Source organism: Oncorhynchus kisutch, linkage group LG15 (genome assembly GCF_002021735.2).
Source record: "Oncorhynchus kisutch isolate 150728-3 linkage group LG15, Okis_V2, whole genome shotgun sequence".
Lineage (NCBI taxonomy): Eukaryota > Metazoa > Chordata > Actinopteri > Salmoniformes > Salmonidae > Oncorhynchus > Oncorhynchus kisutch.
This window is the reverse complement of record NC_034188.2, coordinates 67,662,234-67,679,471: the sequence shown is the minus strand read 5'-3', so window position 1 is coordinate 67,679,471 and position 17,238 is coordinate 67,662,234. Positions and strand designations below refer to the sequence as shown.

The window sequence follows — 17,238 nt, the reverse complement described above, 5'->3', positions numbered from 1 at the left end:
CTAAACCACTGTGAAATATATTTTCTATAACCAAAAGTATTGTATTTTTAGTTGTTTTGAATCTGGTGTACAAAACTGAAAGTAAAAGACACAAAAACGAAGCTTAAGAATGGGAAGCATAGAAATGGTGCACATAGAACAGATTTACCACTTAGACTTTCAATAATGACTGATCTGTAACTCACATTTCTATTTGATTTTGGTCAGGTCACCCAAAAAGTTACATATTGCAGCTTTAAAGAAACTTTAAAAATTATAACTGTGGTGCATATTCTTTATTATTAAACAGATGAATACCACTCAATAGAAACGAGAATAAACAGACAATTGGTTTTACCCTTTTTATTATGCTTATTCAATAGTGGTCAGGTAAACAGGAAATTACGTAGTTAGGTGTGTAAACCCAGGTGTGAACTGTGTGTTTTTGTCAGATCAGCGTGAGTTGGAGTTTCTTGGGCATTCATGCATCCTGTAGGCACACATGTAGAAGATGCCTGTAAAAGAAAATAGGAAGAGATTAACATTCAGTTCCTGGGCATACTGTATACTGTCCACTGGATTATCCACTGATGTCAAAAAAAAAATTCTTTAAATGAATCTTGTTGGACTGAGCCATAGGGTGCATCTCAAATGGTAGCCTACTCCTTATATAGTGCACTAACTTTTGAACAGGGCCCCATGGGCCTTGATAAAAAGTAGTGCACTCATGGGAATAGGGTGCCATTTGGGATGTACAATAGTAAATGAAGCCCTTTTAGCTCTACAGGCAGAACCACATTATCCTACCTGAGAAGAAGGTGAGGACCACGGCTACCCAACCCATGATGTAGGACCAGGAGAAACGCCAGTTCCCGTATCGTTTCCCGTAGTAATTCACAGTCACCCCAGTGTACACAGCCATCGCCAGCAGCACAAAGAAGCCTGTGGAGAGTAGTCAATCAAATGCTGCTTATTCCTTTCATCACATCCATCAACAGAGACTTGATAGCATAGAAATATGTAATTTATTGTATTTCTATGCTTGAGAGTTACAGGGACAAATGACAGAAGGAGGAGACACTTACAGGAGATGAAGAAGAGGATGCCGGCAGCAAAGGTCTTATCAAACCCACTGAAGGAGGAGGAGCGTATGAAGGCCATGACGCCTATCACGATGCCAATGAAGCAGGCCAGCAGGGAGAGGATCATAAAGGCACGGGTGGCATCCCAGTACGCTGGTGACAGAGGGCACAGAGAGGACAAGGCTGAGACCCAGTACTGGTACTACTTACCCAATAAGCACTACTATTATTAGTGGCATTCCTGTCCATAGTACTGAATTACATTTCACACTTTACTCAGATGTAACATCACTGAACATTTACTTACTACACAATATTCTATATTTTGCACCAAATGTTGAATTATGGTGACTTATTCCCAACTAAACCTGCTCAAATAAAAGGAGCTGATTCCTTTGTTTGAAATTATTTTTTACTCTAGATATTCACAGCATGGAACAGGACCTTAAAGACCTTTCGTTCACTTACAGTATGTTTGATGACAAATGGGACATGTTGCGCTTACCAATGCTATCTGTGTGTGTCATGCATTTCCCAGGCACACAGTAGCGCCACAGGCCCTGATGCATATAGTTGTTGGATTGACGGTACTGCATCCAGTAATCAGTTGCTGTGGAGATAATAAGGAGTATGTTCCCGACTCCAGCGCAGAACAACCCACCGCCCATGAAGCTGTACATCCTGCCAAGCACACTGATGTACACAGAGACAGTTAGCCTACAACACAATTGTCAGGGACACTGAAGCATCTCTATACAATTACATCTCATGGCTGGTGAATACAGCATAGAGTAACACAACATAAAGTACATTGTTTGCTTTGAATAGTTGAAAGAGTCTGGATGGACATTACAGACCGTTTTAACATTGAATCAATTATATTTTTTCAAAGAATAATCTTAATAATCTTATTCATATTCCACTTGTTTTACCATAAGCCTACTGCTTTTAGACAGTTTGTAAGAGCAAGGTCTTTTCAAATGGCCATTATATACACTATCGTTGAAAAGTTTGGGGTCACATAGAAACATCCTTGTTTTTGAAAGAAAAGCACATTTTTTGTCCATTTAAGATAACATCAAATTGATCAGAAATACAGTGTAGACATTGTTAATGTTGCAAATGACTATTGTAGCTGGAAACTGCAGATTTTTTATGGAATATCTACATAGGTGAACAGAGGCCCATTATCAGTAACCATCACTCCTGTGTTACAATGGCACGTTGTGTTAACTAATCCAAGTTTATCATTTTAAAAGGCTAATTGATCATTAGAAAACCCTTCTGCAATTATGTTAGCACAGCTAAAAACTGTTGTTATTATTAAAGAAGCAATAAAACTGTCCTTCTTTAGACTAGTTGAGTACCTGGAGCATCAGCATTTGTGGGTTCGATTACAGGCTCATAATGGCTAGAAACAAATAACTTTCTTCTGAAACTCATCAGTCTATTCTTGTTCTGAGAAATTAAGGCTTCCATGTGAGAAATTGCCAAGAAACTGAAGATCTCGTACAACCCTGTGTGCTACTCCCTTCACAGAACAGCACAAACTGGCCCTAACCAGAATAGAAAGAGGAGTGGGAGGCCCCGGTGCACATCTGAGCAAGAGGACAAGTACATTAGAGTGTCTAGTTTGAGAAACAGACACCTCACAAGTCCTCAACTGGCAGCTTCATTAAATAGTACCCGCAAAACACAAGTCTCAACGTCAACAGTGAAGAGGCTAATCCGGGGTGTTGGCCTTCTAGGCTGAGTTCCTCTGTCCAGTGTCTGTGTTCTTTTGCCCATCTTAATCTTTTATTTTTATTGGCCAGTCTGAGATATGGCTTTTTCTTAGCAACTCTACCTAGAAGGCCAGCATCCCGGAGTCGCCTCTTCACTGTTGACGTTGAGACTGGTGTTTTGCGGGTACTATTTAATGAAGCTGCCAGTTTAAAGAAGACCAGTTATTTTAATGGACAAAAAAACATGCTTTTCTTTCAAAAGCAAGGACATTTCTAAGTGACCCCAAACTTTTGAACGGTAGTGTAGTTTTAGCTTTGATATACAGTATTTACCCTGACATGACTGATCTGTTTCTCTTCTGTCCTCTCTCTTCTGTCATCTCTTTTCTGTCCTCTCTCTTCTGTTCTCTCTGTTTTTCTATGAAGAAATATGATCTTTAAGTCACCTACTGTACATTATATCAAAACACATAAGATGACATTTTACCCACACCACTCAGCTAATTAATAACTTACCTTTATTATCCCGTTAGAGAAAAAGTCAGAGATTCCAATATTACAAGGGGGTTGTCAAAGCACTCCGGAGCCCAATATTGTCCAGGCTGACAGGAAAGTTTTGTTTGTGTGTCGGAAACCAGGCGAACAAACGGCCCCGGGGCACAATAGAGCATGCTGAGCCACAACCAATCACATGGGATGAGTTTTGTGTTTTAGGGAATCTGCTGAAAATACAAAACTATTTAAGCCCTGGGTAAGTCACAGTAATACTGATGACACAGGGGTTTCAATTCAAAATACTGCCCTACCATCCACAGTGGACATGGGTTGGCAATAGGATCCCACACTATGCAGTAAAAGTAAGTTTCACATAGTTATTTCACGCAGAAAAGAACAAAAGTATAGTTGGGGCTCTCATGTTAGTTAAGCGAAATTGAGATAATGTTTTCTCTCAACATCAGATGTTAAGGTTTTAAAATCTTCATTGAAACTACAATTGAACTCCCAAAACCCCTGCCAGTTCATTGAATTTAAACTGCCCAGTAAATCTCAGACCGTGGTCCAAAAATCAGCTTCAAACACACACTGTGATGCATATGACTCACTACAGTATGTAACACTTTCCTTTTCTAGGGTAGCAGGTGTCTTGAACAAATGGTGGTAGATGTATTTTATAATCACAAAACAATGATTCAAGTTATTCAGTGCTATTCCATAATTAACACATTTTCAGTAAAATAAATCAATAATTATGTATTCAACATTTTCGGTGGAGAGTTAAGTTGTTTAGGAGGCGGGAAAATAATCAAATGAAATTTTATCAGTGAGTGTTTTTACATTTTTATATATAAAGTGGGGTCTGACATTATTAACAACCTTGATAAAAATGAGCAAAAATGACTATGGAATAAATACTTCAAATACTGAGCTATGCTCAAATAAATGGGGAAATTATATTATTTTAAACTAATACAATTGCTCAGAGAAAGATATATTTTTTAAAACAATTAATATTTTTTTTCCCTAAAAATATTTTATACGTTGTAGAACATCTGGAGGGATCTTAACAGCATTCCTTCATACAGAATCCTTCCAGATCCTTGATCTCCTTTGTCTGTGAGAAATAGACTGCCCTCTTCAATTCAAACCATAGGTTTTCAATAGGTTTCAAGTCCAAAGATCCCAAGTGAAATATTTTAATTATAAGTATACTTAAATATATAAAACAATTATATTAATATACTGTACTTCAAATACGAAATGTACTTTATACCTTAAGTATACTATAAATATACTATCATTACACTTCAACACACTTATTAAAAGTGTACTTTATATTCATTGTTATTTCAGTCTTTTAGTATACTATATGTTCACTATCATTAAACTTAAAGACACTCATTAAAACTGTACTTCAATTTCAAACACTTGAATTGTAATTTAATATATTAATTCAAAATACACTTGGAGTTGTTTTTAAGTTGAAGTGTCGATTTAAAAAAAAAACTGCTTGAGAGTGATCAAGTACACTATAAGTGTACAGTAACTTGCAAAGTGGAATTCAGGGGCGGCAGGGTAGCCTAGTGGTTAGAGCGGTGGACTAGCAACTGGGAGGTTGCAAGTTCAAACTCCCGAGCTGACAAGGTACAAATCTGTCGTTCTGCCCCTGACCAGTTAACCCACTGTTCCTAGGCCGTCATTGTAAATAAGAATTTGTTCTTAACTGACTTGCCTAGTTAAATAATTTAATTGTCATATTTTGTCAACAATGAACTCCAAATACTCTAATGTCAAAGTGGAAGAAAAAGTTTTTAAAATATGTTACATCGACTCACTCCGTGTGAAATAATAGTTGTTGACATCATTCTTGAATGACTAACCCTTCCTCTGTCCCCCATTCATACAACATTTGTAAAATCCCTCAGTCAAGTATTGAATTTCAAGCACGGATTAAACTACAAAGACCAGGGAACCTCATAAAGAAGTGCAGTGATTGGTAGATGGGTAACAATATAAAATCAGACATTGAGCATCTCTGGTCAAGGTCATGGTCAAGTTAATAATTACAGTATGCTGTGGATTATATATTAAACCTCCCAGACACATCAAAGATATGAAACTTCTCAGGGATGTTACCATCAGGCCATTGGTGATTTTAAAACAGTTACAGAGTTCAATGGCTGTGATGGGAGAAAACTGAGGATGGATCAACAACATTGTAGTGTCTCTACAATAATTACTTAAATGATAGAGTGAAAAGAATACAAATATACAGAATACAAATATTCCAAAACATGCACCTTGTATGCAACAAGGCACTAAAGTAATACTGGGGAAAACAACAACAAATGAATACACTTTTTGGCCTAAATGCAAAGCCTTATGTTTGGGGCAAATCCAACACAACACATTTTATTTAACCCTTATTTTACCAGGTATGTTAACTGACAACACATTCTCATTTACAGCTACAACCTGGGGAATGGTTACAGGGGAGAGGAGGTGGGATGAATGAGTTAATTGTAAGCTGGAGATGATTAGGTGACCATGATGGTATGAGAGACAGATTGGGAATTTAGCCAGGACACCGGGGTTAACACTCCTACTCTTACAATAAGTGCCATGGGATCTTTAGTGACCACAAAGTGTCAGGACACCCATTTAACATCCCATCCAAAAGACAGCACCCTACACAGGGCAATGTCCCCAATCATTTCCCTGGGGCATTGGGATGTGTTTATAGACCAGAGGACGATACTGCCCCTCCAACACCAACTGGTCTCTCATCCAGGGACTGATCAGGGCAACCCTGCATAGCTTCAGAAGCAAGCCAGCCAGCAGTGGGATGCAGGGTGGTAAGCTACTGGCCAACACATCACTGAGTAACTGCCTACTTATTTTCAAGCATGGGGGTGGCTGCATCACGGTATGGGTATGCTATAAGAGCTTTACACTCCTGGATTGTACAGTATTAGCCCATTATTCTTTTCATAATTGTTCAAGCTCTGTCAAGTTGTTGGGGATCATGGTTGGACAGCAATTTTCAAGTCTTGCTATAGATTTTAAAGAGCTTGAAGTCAAAGTTGTTACTTGGCCACTTAGGAACATTCACATTCTTGATATGCAACTCCAGTGTAGATTTGGGGAGTTTTTCACAATTAAAAGAATTGGGATGGAGCTAAGCACAGGTAAAATCATAGGGGAAGACTTGCTTCAGTCTGCTTTACATCAGACACTGATAGAGGAATTCACTTTTCAGCTGGGTAATAACCTACAACACAAGGCCAAATCTACACTGGAATTGCTTACCAAGAAGACAGTGAATGTTCCTGAGTGGCCAAGTAACAGCTCTGTCTTCAATCTCTTTCAAATCTATAGCTAGACTTAAATTGCTGTCTACAAAAGGGGGGCTGCGGGTCGCCAGTTGCCCATCCTATAATTTCCCTTTTTTTTGCTTACATCAGGGATCATCAACTAGATTCAACTGCGGGCCAAATTTGTATTGAGCCAACATGTGCTCAGCATATATGGGAACTCCTTCAAGACATTTGGAAAATAATTCCAGGTGAAGCTGGTTGAGAGAATGCCAAGAGTGTGCAAAGCGGTCATCAAGGCAAAGGGAGGCTACTTTGAAGAATGTCAAATATAAAATATATTTTGATTTATTTAACACTTTATTGGTTACTCCATGATTCCATACGTGTTATTTCATAGTGTTGATGTCTTCACTATTATTCTACAATGTAGAAAACAGTAAAAATAAAGAAAAACCCTTGAATGAGTAGGTGTGCCCAAACTGTTGACTGGTATGTTTTATGTGTTTCTTTAGGCTGAACATGTCTGTCAACAGCCAGTGATTTGCTGAGAGTTCTGTTAATATGAAATCCATTTAGCATACACTTTTATCCAAAGCAACTTACATCAGTGAGTGCATACATTTTCTTCATATGGGTGGATGTAGCACAATGTGGAAATCAAACCCACCACCCTGGCATTGCTGGCAGTATGCTCTTACCAATTTAGCCACACAGTACCTCCTAAATTGTGGTAGATTGTGAATTCATTTCCTAGTGTTCAAATTTTGAGTCAGACTCTTATCTAGCTCAAGGATGAGACAAAAAAAGCTACATTGTGATAGCTTCTGTGTGGCCTAATGGCAAAATTATCTGTGGATCCTACATGCAATTTGTGACTGGGCAGAAGGATAAATGCTATATAACAGCCACTAGATGGTGCCTTCTATCAAGTCAAACATCCACATATGGAGCAAGTTCAACAGGTCTCTGTTACTCATTTAACCAGTATCTGGCCAACTGGTAATAAGCATTTGTGTGTTCCTTGTCATCCTCCACATGGTAACTGACTCAGGAGTATTTAGTCAACAGTACATGGGATCATCTTTGCAAATTCTCTCCGTGTTGACATTCATGTTTGATTTATAATCTAATCTACAGTACCAGTCAAACGTTTGGACACACCTATTCATTCAAGGGTTCATCTTTATTTAGACTATTTTCTACGTTGTAGAATAATAGTGAAGACATCGCAACTATGGAATAACATATGGAATCCTGGAGTAACCAAAAAAGTGATAAATCTAAATATATTTTATAATATATTTTGCATGATTCCATTTGTTGTTTTGATGTCTTCACTACTATTCTACAATGGAATGAGTAGGTGTGTCCAAACTTTTGACTGGTACTGTATATCAGATCACATTAAATTCATAATCCCATCATCTGCCATTGATAAACATTGTGGTATTTTATATTCTTACTGTGTGTATGATGCTGAAATGAATTTATGGTTGACCTTTTCTATATTCATCTTTACTCAGCAGATCAGTTCTCATATCTCTAATCCCATCATATACAACTGATCAGGGTTGGGGTCAATTCAATTTAAATTCCAGTCCCAATTTTTTTTTTTTATGATTCCTCATTGAAAAGCATTGAAGAGAATTTGAATTTTAGTCTACCTTCTGAATTGACTGTAATTGAAGTGAAATTCACCCCGATGCTGCCACAGATATAAAAACATCTCAGTGGATGTTTGTCTATTTCTGTTCCTATACTAATGGGGGAAAAAGTATAGATTGAAAAAAATTCTATACAGAGACATACTGTATGTGAAATGGCCTTTCAGTAGTCTGAGCCTTGCTGGGAGAGGATCACTGAGGGATTGTGATTATGCAAAAAATATTTTTTTAAACAATGCCCCCACTGCTTAAACGCTTTGCTCTAAATTCTGATGGATTATCCCCAATCTTTGTGGGTCCCTGTGGACATTTGGGAGAGAGGAGTATTTTGGGCTCCTGAGTGGTGCAAGGCACTGCATCTCAATGCAAGAGGCGTCACTACAGTCCCTGGTTCAAATCCAGGCTGTATCACATCTGGCTGTGATTGGGAGTCCCATAGGGAGGTGCACAATTGGCCCAGCATCATCCGGGGTAGGCCATCATTGTAAATAAGAATTTGTTCTTAACTGACTTGCCTAGTTAAATAAAAAATAGCTTATCATACACAGTCTTGCCACTCGCTAATTTCAAACAGTCCCAGAAACCATCATCCACACTGAGTAACTGTGTCCAGAAAGAATGTCCCTTTGAAGTCCAGTGACATTCCACTGACTTTAATAAGGCATGATTTGTTCTTCTCATGCTATTTTTACCCAATAGAAAAGAAACCACCCAATCATCTTCATATATTTCTGCTCCCTGTCGCCTGTGTTCGCAAAAACCCTAAATGTTCTTACATAACAGTATCTCAAGCAGAGGTTTTCAGAATGACTTGAGACAGTATCGAAAGATAACTGCATGGATATATTATTGATACCAGTGTACCAGTCACTAGAGAGCTCTATGCTGAGCCACAGAACAAAGGAGGTTAATATTGTACAGAGAGGAGCATTTAGAAACCTGGGAAGAGTGTCTCATAGGTGGAACAGCTCACATGCTCCTCTCTCTCCCAACCTCATCCACAACGCTCCCAGCCAGCCAGCCAGTTGATTTAACACACCTCACATATACTGCCCAATGTTCCACACTAAATAAAAACCTCTCCCTCCTCTGGCTACCTTTTAACTGTAGCATATCCCTGCCTGTTACAGTTCTCGCTACTGTAGTTTTGTGGTGGGTTGTCCTCCTCACCACCTTACTATTAACTACATTCTAGTCTCTTGTAGAAAACACAATCTGAAATCTGTCTGGGTTTAGCAGTTAACTATTACATCAAAGTCAGTGCACAGCAGCGCAGTACAAAGAACACAGGAAAAAGGGCACATTTTTCTCATAAACGTGAATCAATATAGCAGGCATGTATCATAGGATTGATTACCTACACTTGATCGATTCCAGGAAACAGTCTAGGGAAACATGTCTTTAGAGTAACATGTTTTATTGGTATTTTTTTAACAAATCATTCAGCTGATGACAGAACATAACAATTGGTGTTCAACAAGGGTATAGGTTCACACATTTTCAGCATCACAACCTAAAAGGACAAAGCTATTTCATCTGGTGTTGATAAGATCGATATGTCTGTTTAGAAGAAGCAGGAGGTTTACGCCACAATGACAGCGAGAGAGAGAAAAATTGTAAACACACACATATGCCCAACTCTCAGATGGTCATGTTAACAGAGTTTCTGCCTCATATCCTTTCATCACACAAACATCACCAGGGTTTCAGGGTAAACAACAAAACAAAGTACATTCAAACATCTGTTGTATAATATCTACAGTAATTTTAAGACCTTTTCTTTCCTTTTTCTCAAAATACAATATATTATCTTTATCCAAGGTCCTGTTTTAAAAAAGTTGCTAAGATGTCTATATACAGCGAGGCAGGACATAAAATCACATACAAATTATGAATAATCAAACAATAAAAAACACAAATATGAACCAATATGGAAAAGGCAGGTGGCAAGCCTACATGCTTTCACTTTTGTCTTCAGCTCTTCTTTGATACCATGGCAACAGGCTGGAGTTCAGCAAAGAAGGAAGCAGCAAAACAACCTTTAAAAAAAACATGGCGGAGAACTTCACATCACATAATCTGCTTCCAGCTATATGAGGTTCTGAAAGTAAACAAACATACAACACAAATCAGCAATGTGGCTGGTGCCAAAAATGAATCCTGACACTGTAATTTAGCCAAGGCTTAGCCACACAAATGTGAGTATTCCATTTATGTTGAGCTCTTATAAATCTACTGACCTCCCATATTTGCCTACATCTATGCCATTGTCAAAACATTAATTTGACATGTCCATAATCTATCCTATGCAACATACTATAGATGAAAACACTAGTCGTGATTTGGCATTATTAATATAACCAAGATGTTGGATAAACTGGACCAGATTAGTATAGAGATTAAAGCAGCAGAGAACCAGGTGGGTCTTGGGCCAGTGGGTCTCTTGGCTCTCTGTGCCACACCAATCAACACTGATTAAGATCCAAAATGGTCTTGGATTATCACCAAATCCTTGCCTTACATTTACCCACTAGACTTTAGGAGGACACCAACACTGATAACAACTATAGGACTAACATGTCTCTACTGAGCCAGACCAGGTAGTCCTGCTGTCCTTCACACTAGACTCACCTCGTCCCTCCTCTGGGCAACTCCAGGCCCTCTCTGTCCAGTTGAAGCCCGTGAGGAGGCCACTCCACCAAGGGAACTGTAGCCGGACATCTGACCCCGTGGCAGAAAGCTGGACTGGCAGTACAGGATTACCCCCTCATCTGCAGATGACAATATGCAATACCGCAATCACTCAAAAGAACAGCTGGAATTATATGGGTCAGATTCTAAGTGCTGGACCAGACTAGACCCCCCACCATCCCTGGCCACCTGGGTAGAGGGGATTGTTGCTCGATGTGTGCTTAAACCGATGCACTATTTTAAGTCCAATGAGGATTTGTATGCATATTAATGTAGACGGAGTATTACTAGACCTCAATCACAACATGAGTCTGTGCTTGCCGCTTTTATATTACTGTAACGTGTATTTGCTTTAATTAGATGGTTTGATGCATACCTTGTGAGCCCCTCATGGCAGGCCCTCTCTTCTGGGGTGAGGAGTAGTCTCCTCTCCTCTGTAGGGCCGGCGAGTTCTCTGCCGATGGCCTCCGGCTACAGCCCAGCACATCAACCAGGAGCTGCATGGGGTCATCTGCTGCAGGGGGTGGGGCCGGCGGAGGGGGAAGTTCTGTACAGACAGATTGACAGCTCATGAAAAAAACACTGTCTTCACTCAACCACACAGGTTGCCTCTTTAAAGCACTGCTGTCTATCTTTTCACAATTAAATGTACACTACAGGACTTTGAAGTGGAACTGACAGCATTTTAGCAACATGAAATATTAAAATCTATGACTTAAAAAAAAAACATTTTCTGACAAGTGAACACTTAGATATGGTAATTTTCATGTTTTCATAAATTCTTACAAATACTAAGGTATGTCAAAATTCTATAGCAATATAGAGTGGGAAAGCAGCCGTGCGTTTGGACAATTAATAGACACTGCAGTAAATAAATACATCTGTCTCGTCCAGGACCAGAGTCTACTTAGACTGATACACCATAGCCAATCAGAGCTACAGTATAGGCCTTTATGCAAACAAGCCATTTGCACACAGGCCTGCCACCATTCACTTTGAACTGGATTGGGAACTTTAGATCGTTAGAACGCATTCGCCAAAAACCACAAAATACCCCTGAATGGATTTCTGCAGATATGTCAATACCATTTGGGAGTCCTCTTACATTTGGGAACTTTACAGTCCTATTGATTAAACCACCATGAAAAGATATGCTCTCTCTCCTTCAGTTATGCACATCAACAACAAAAAACGACTAATGCTAGCCAGAGAAGGATGAGCTAACATTAACAAAGGAACATTAGATAAACACCAACTTTTTGAAATAGCTAGTCGTCAAAATTGCACGGATAAACGATGGGGAATTGTAGCCTACTATTTCTTTGGCGCTTGCATGCCTACAATGCATGCTTGTCCCAACCATGAACCAAAGCGAACTGGTTAAAGTTAGCTAGCTTGCTACTTCCTGACACAAATGAGAGAACACCTTACTCTGACCATTTTACTCGCCCTAGCAGAGTTGGTTAGGCTTTTTACACGTTGTTATCTAAAGTGTTCGTGACTAACTATTACTTTCTTTGCCTACATTTACTAACAAGTCATATTCAGCGGATGTTGCGCATTCAAAAATGTATTAGTTATTCTGTGCTCTGGCACATTCAGAAGAGTGCTCTGAAATTGGAGAAGATAGCTAGAGTGAAATTGCAAACGCAAGAGATATGCTAAATGTTAAAGTTATTGCTATCTAACCAAATTACACCTGCATCTCTAGCCGTGTATAGCCACCAAAAAACAATGAGGAGAAAAAGTCAGTCACTCCTCCAATGACATGACATCCTCCTAACAGCTAGCTAGCGATTTAACTAACATTAGGATCCGAGTTTTTAGCTTGCTACATAAATAGATACGCTAGCCTATTAGCCACATTATGACTGACTAGTGATCATTGCCCTTGCTAGTATGACTGTATTGTCATATCCAGCCTTAGTTACATTCAACCATTTTTGTCCAAAATATTGAGCCATTGAAACTGAAACAGTGCATCCTGAATGGAGGCAGCAAGCAATGTACCAGGCCAGCTGTGATTTACAACCTGATAGCAATATGTTTTGGACTACCAAGAAATGTATTGGTGAATTATATGAATAATGCATTGAACGGCATCAATCTATTCTGCCAACAATGCCGTAGTGTACGTCATGGAATGTTGAGGCAAATATAAATTATTTTTAAACCCTCTTATTAAGTTGTCTTGTAGCATAAACTGGGAATTAGATATTTAATACTGATATTAAGATTGTTTGTTTCATATCGGGAAAGTAGTTAAAACACTGTCAGTTCCACTTTAATGTGTGACCAAAATGTAAATGTGCTGTAAGGATGTGGCTTGAATCCCAAAGCAGGTGTGTTACTTATGTGCATGTGCTAGCAACACACCAAGAAGTTAAAGCCAGTGAGAGCCATTTATAAGTTCTTGGAAATAAGATGGTGTAACTTGTTATTACAAAAGCTATGCGTGGTGCCTTGTGTAAAAGCTTCTACAAAGAGAAGATAACATACATGTAGCTGCCCAATATGTCTTACCTGCTTGGTCATGCAGCTCTCGTCGATGCTGGCCCTCCCTGAGGGCTTTCTTCTTGCTTCTGGTTCTGTGTCCCTGCATAGCGTATGAGGAGTCAGCCGGGAAAGGAGGAGATTGTCCTGACAGAAAATAACAGTGATGTCATCAAGAAGACATTCAGAGGGAATAAAAGATAGAGCCATCTCATAATAGATCTGATTTTCATGTACAAATACAATGTGTTAAGTAACGTAATAACATTGAAAAATGCAGGATAATTATGCAGTTATGGATTAGCCTGGTAGCAGATCTGTCTGTGCTTTAGCCAACTCCTCTTGTCCTTTCGTTGTCATGCCAAACACGGACTGTGTGTATGGCATGGCAACAAATGACAAAGGACGTGGCTAAAGCACATACAGTTCTGTGACCAGGCTAGTCAGTCATTTTCAAGAGGCTAGCTACACATAATTATGCTATATAACAGATTATCCTATACTAATAATTATCCTAGAACTATGACAGAGGAAATGGTGTGTAAAGACAGGGGGACAGGTGTGTACAACTAACCTCCCCTGCCACTCATCTCTGAAGTAAAGCTATCCCCTGTGAAGGGGTCTCCCCATTGGCTGGTGTGGTATGGCCCGCTGACGTCATAGGCGTCTATATTGTCAAACAGGTTGGGGTTGGAATGGGAGACCTGGGAACCGGGCTCGTAGTGGCCCCGCAGGTCAAAGTGCTGCAGCCGGGGGCTGTCGTTGTGGTTGGGTGTCTCCTCTTGGGGGGAGGGGGGGAGCGTGGCTGTGGACTGTAGGCTGGAGGTGGTGTCCTGGGCCAGCTTCTCTCTTCTGAAGGAGGGCAGGCTGGGTAAAACCTGCCTGGAGCCATCCATCAGGTAAGTCCTTGCTGGCAGCGGGGGACACCTGTCCTTCTCATCGGAGATACTGGGAGCGGGAGGAAGAGGAAACATGATTAGTACATGGGGGAAAGTGAGAAAAGACCCCTGGTTTAACAACTAAGAGGACCTGACACATTGAGTGAAAAACACTGTCAGTAAGACCCCAGTATAAATCTAAGGGGTCTATCTTACACAATACTTGTACTTCATCAAGAAAACTCTTCAAGGCACATTAACAGCCATATCCAGAGACTGTAACAGTAGTTGACAGTGTTACATTTGAAAAGAGGAACCAGCAGCAATGTGTTACAAAACAGAAGACTTCAAATTATTTATGTTGCCGTGACAACGTCAGTGGATGTCAGAGCAGATTTAACAGAGAACATGTTATTGAAAAAGGAAAGGGCTAATCAACTCTGTCAGATGATGGCTAATGTCATTACAAAAAAAGACCAGTCAGAACAGCTAGGTCCCCCCAGTTATGGCCACAATCTCATCTGTCACAATCAGTTAGAGGAAACTGTACACTCCCCCTGATGCAGCCACACTAAGTCTCTCCTGAGCCTCCAGACAAGAATGTTTTTATCTCCAACTTTAACCGTAGTAAACTTCACTAGAGTTTATAATCTGGATTGAACTGGAGGTCAAGTTCCGGCCCTAACGTCATGAACTCTTGCTATGTAGTTCAGATAAACTATCAGGTCAAATAGAGTGCAAGACATACATCCAATCTAAACACAGCCCTCATATGAGGGCATCAGAGAATAGATAAAAAGGACACATCAGGAAAAATCACAAATTAGTTATGGAGAAAGGGTGCAATATGTAACAACGTCAGCACTACTAGTTCTCTTTCCCTGTACTGCCATTTCCCTCCTGAACACCGGGAGGGAAATGCTAACAAGCTATCCCATGGGAGGGTGTCTACAGGGGATGTAGTGCTGGGTGTTACCTGTTCCTCCCCTCATCCTGATCTCTCTTGGTGTAACCACATCTTTTATTAGCAGGCAGTGGTAGAGACAGAACGTCCTCCCAGTTGAGTGGTGCAGGCTTAAATGGAGGACACACTGACCTCTGCTTCACCAGCTTGGCTACAGTACAGAGAGAAAGCAGACAACCCACACACTTAGTTAAATCAAGCTGAAGAGAACATTGGTCAATATATATATATATATATATATATATATATATATGTTGAAGTCGGGAGTTTACATAAACTTATGTTGGGGTCATTAAAACTCATTTTTCAACCACTCCACAAATTTCTTGTTAACAAACAAGAATTTTCCCCAACAATTGTTGACAGATTATTTCCCTGTATCACAATTCCAGTGGGTCAGAAGTTTACATACACTAAGTTGACTGTGCCTTTAAACAGCTTGGAAAATTCCAGAAAATTATGCTATTGCTTTAGAAGCTTCTGATAGGCTAATTGACAATTTGAGTAAATTGGAGGGGCACCGGTGGATTTATTTCAAAGCCTACCTTAAAACTCAGTGCCTCTGCTTGACATCATGGGGAAAAAAAATCAGACCTCAGGAAAAAAAATTGTAGACCTCCACAAGTCTGGCTCATCCGTGGGAGCAATTTCCAAACGCCTGAAGGTACAATGTTAATCTGTACAAACAATATTACGCAAGTATAAACACCATGGGACCACACAGCCATCATGCCGCTCAGGAAGGAGACGCGTTCGGTCTCCTAGAGATGAACATACTTTGGAGCGAATAGTGTGAATCAATCCCAGAACAACAGCAAAGGTTCTTGTGAAGATGCTGGAGGAAACAGGTAAAAATCTATATCCACAGTAAAACAAGTCCTATATCGACATAACCTGAAAGGCCGCTCAGCAAGGAAGAACCCACTGCTCCAAAACCGCCATAAAAAAGCCAGACTACGGTTTGCAACTGCACATGGGGACAAACATCATACTTTTTGGAGAAATGTCCTCTGGTCTGATGAAACAAAAATAGAACTGTTTGGCCAGAATGACCATTGTTATGTTTGGAGGAAAAAGGGGGAGGCTTGCAAGCCGAAGAACACCATCCCAACCGTGAAGCGCGGGGGTGGCAGCATCATGTTGTGGGGGTGGTTTGCTGCAGGAGGGACTGGTGCACTTCACAAAATGGATGTCATCATGAGGGAGAAAAAGCATGTGGATATATGGAAGCAACATCTCAAGACATCAGTCAGGAAGTTAATCTTGGTCGCAAATGGGACTTCCAAATGAGCAATGACCCCAAGCACACTTCTAAAGTTGTGGCAAAATGGCTTAAGGATAACAAAGTCAAGGTATTGGAGTGGCCATCACAAAGCCCTGACCTCAATCCTATAGAACATGTGGGCAGGACTGAAAATGCGTGTGCGAGCAAGGATGCCTACAAACCTGACTCAGTTACACCAGCTCTCACCAAATTCACTCAACTTATTATGGGAAGCTTGTGGAAGGCTATCTGAAATGTTTGACCCAAGTTAAACAATTTAAAGGAAATGATCCCGAATAGTAATTGAGTGTATGTAAACTTCTGATCCACTGGGAATGTGATGAAAGAAATAAAAGCTGAAATAAATCATTCTCTACTGTTATTCTGACATTTCACATTCTTAAAATAAAGTGGTGATCCTAACTGACCCAAGACAGGTCATTTTACTAGGATTAAATGTCAGGAATAGTGAAAAATGTAGTTTAAATGTAAACTTCCGACTTCAACTGTATATACACATAACCGTTCAGAAGTTTGGGGTCACTTAGAAATGTCCTTGTTTTTGAAAAGCACATTTTGTCCATTAAAATAACATCAAATTTATCAGAAATACAGTGTAGACATTGTTAATGTTGTAAATGACTATTGTAGCTGGAAACTCTGCCTAGAAGGCCAGTATCCTGG

General features: G+C 39.9%; 2 protein-coding genes across 4 annotated transcripts in view; both read right to left on the bottom strand.

Annotated features, from left to right (window-relative positions):
* Positions 1-327: 327 nt before the first annotated feature.
* LOC109905756 (lens fiber membrane intrinsic protein-like) lies at positions 328-3,492 on the bottom strand. 2 transcript variants are annotated; one of them, XM_020503322.2, is made up of 6 exons: positions 3,302-3,492; positions 3,119-3,203; positions 1,567-1,754; positions 1,065-1,214; positions 787-921; positions 328-494 (listed from the first exon to the last, which is right to left on the bottom strand). In XM_020503322.2, the coding sequence occupies exons 2-6, from the start codon at positions 3,163-3,165 to the stop codon at positions 433-435; spliced, it is 582 nt and encodes a 193-aa protein (XP_020358911.2). In that variant the 5' UTR covers positions 3,166-3,203; positions 3,302-3,492; the 3' UTR covers positions 328-432. The 2 variants fall into 2 exon arrangements, with proteins under 2 accessions (XP_020358911.2, XP_031645276.1); XM_031789416.1 differs by lacking the exon at positions 3,119-3,203.
* A 6,170-nt stretch (positions 3,493-9,662) lies between these two features.
* Positions 9,663-17,238, bottom strand: part of zgc:77784 (Ig1_Robo domain-containing protein) — an 82,325-nt gene continuing 74,749 nt past the window's right edge. The window contains exons 21-26 of one of the 2 annotated variants that reach the window (XM_020503283.2): positions 15,303-15,441; positions 14,023-14,396; positions 13,479-13,595; positions 11,332-11,502; positions 10,896-11,035; positions 9,663-10,365 (exon numbers count right to left, since the gene is read on the bottom strand). In XM_020503283.2, the coding sequence (XP_020358872.1) occupies positions 10,354-10,365; positions 10,896-11,035; positions 11,332-11,502; positions 13,479-13,595; positions 14,023-14,396; positions 15,303-15,441 (953 nt within the window). In that variant the 3' untranslated portion in view covers positions 9,663-10,353. The remainder of the gene's footprint in view (positions 10,366-10,895; positions 11,036-11,331; positions 11,503-13,478; positions 13,596-14,022; positions 14,397-15,302; positions 15,442-17,238) is intronic. The other variant, XM_031790900.1, reaches the window with a different exon arrangement.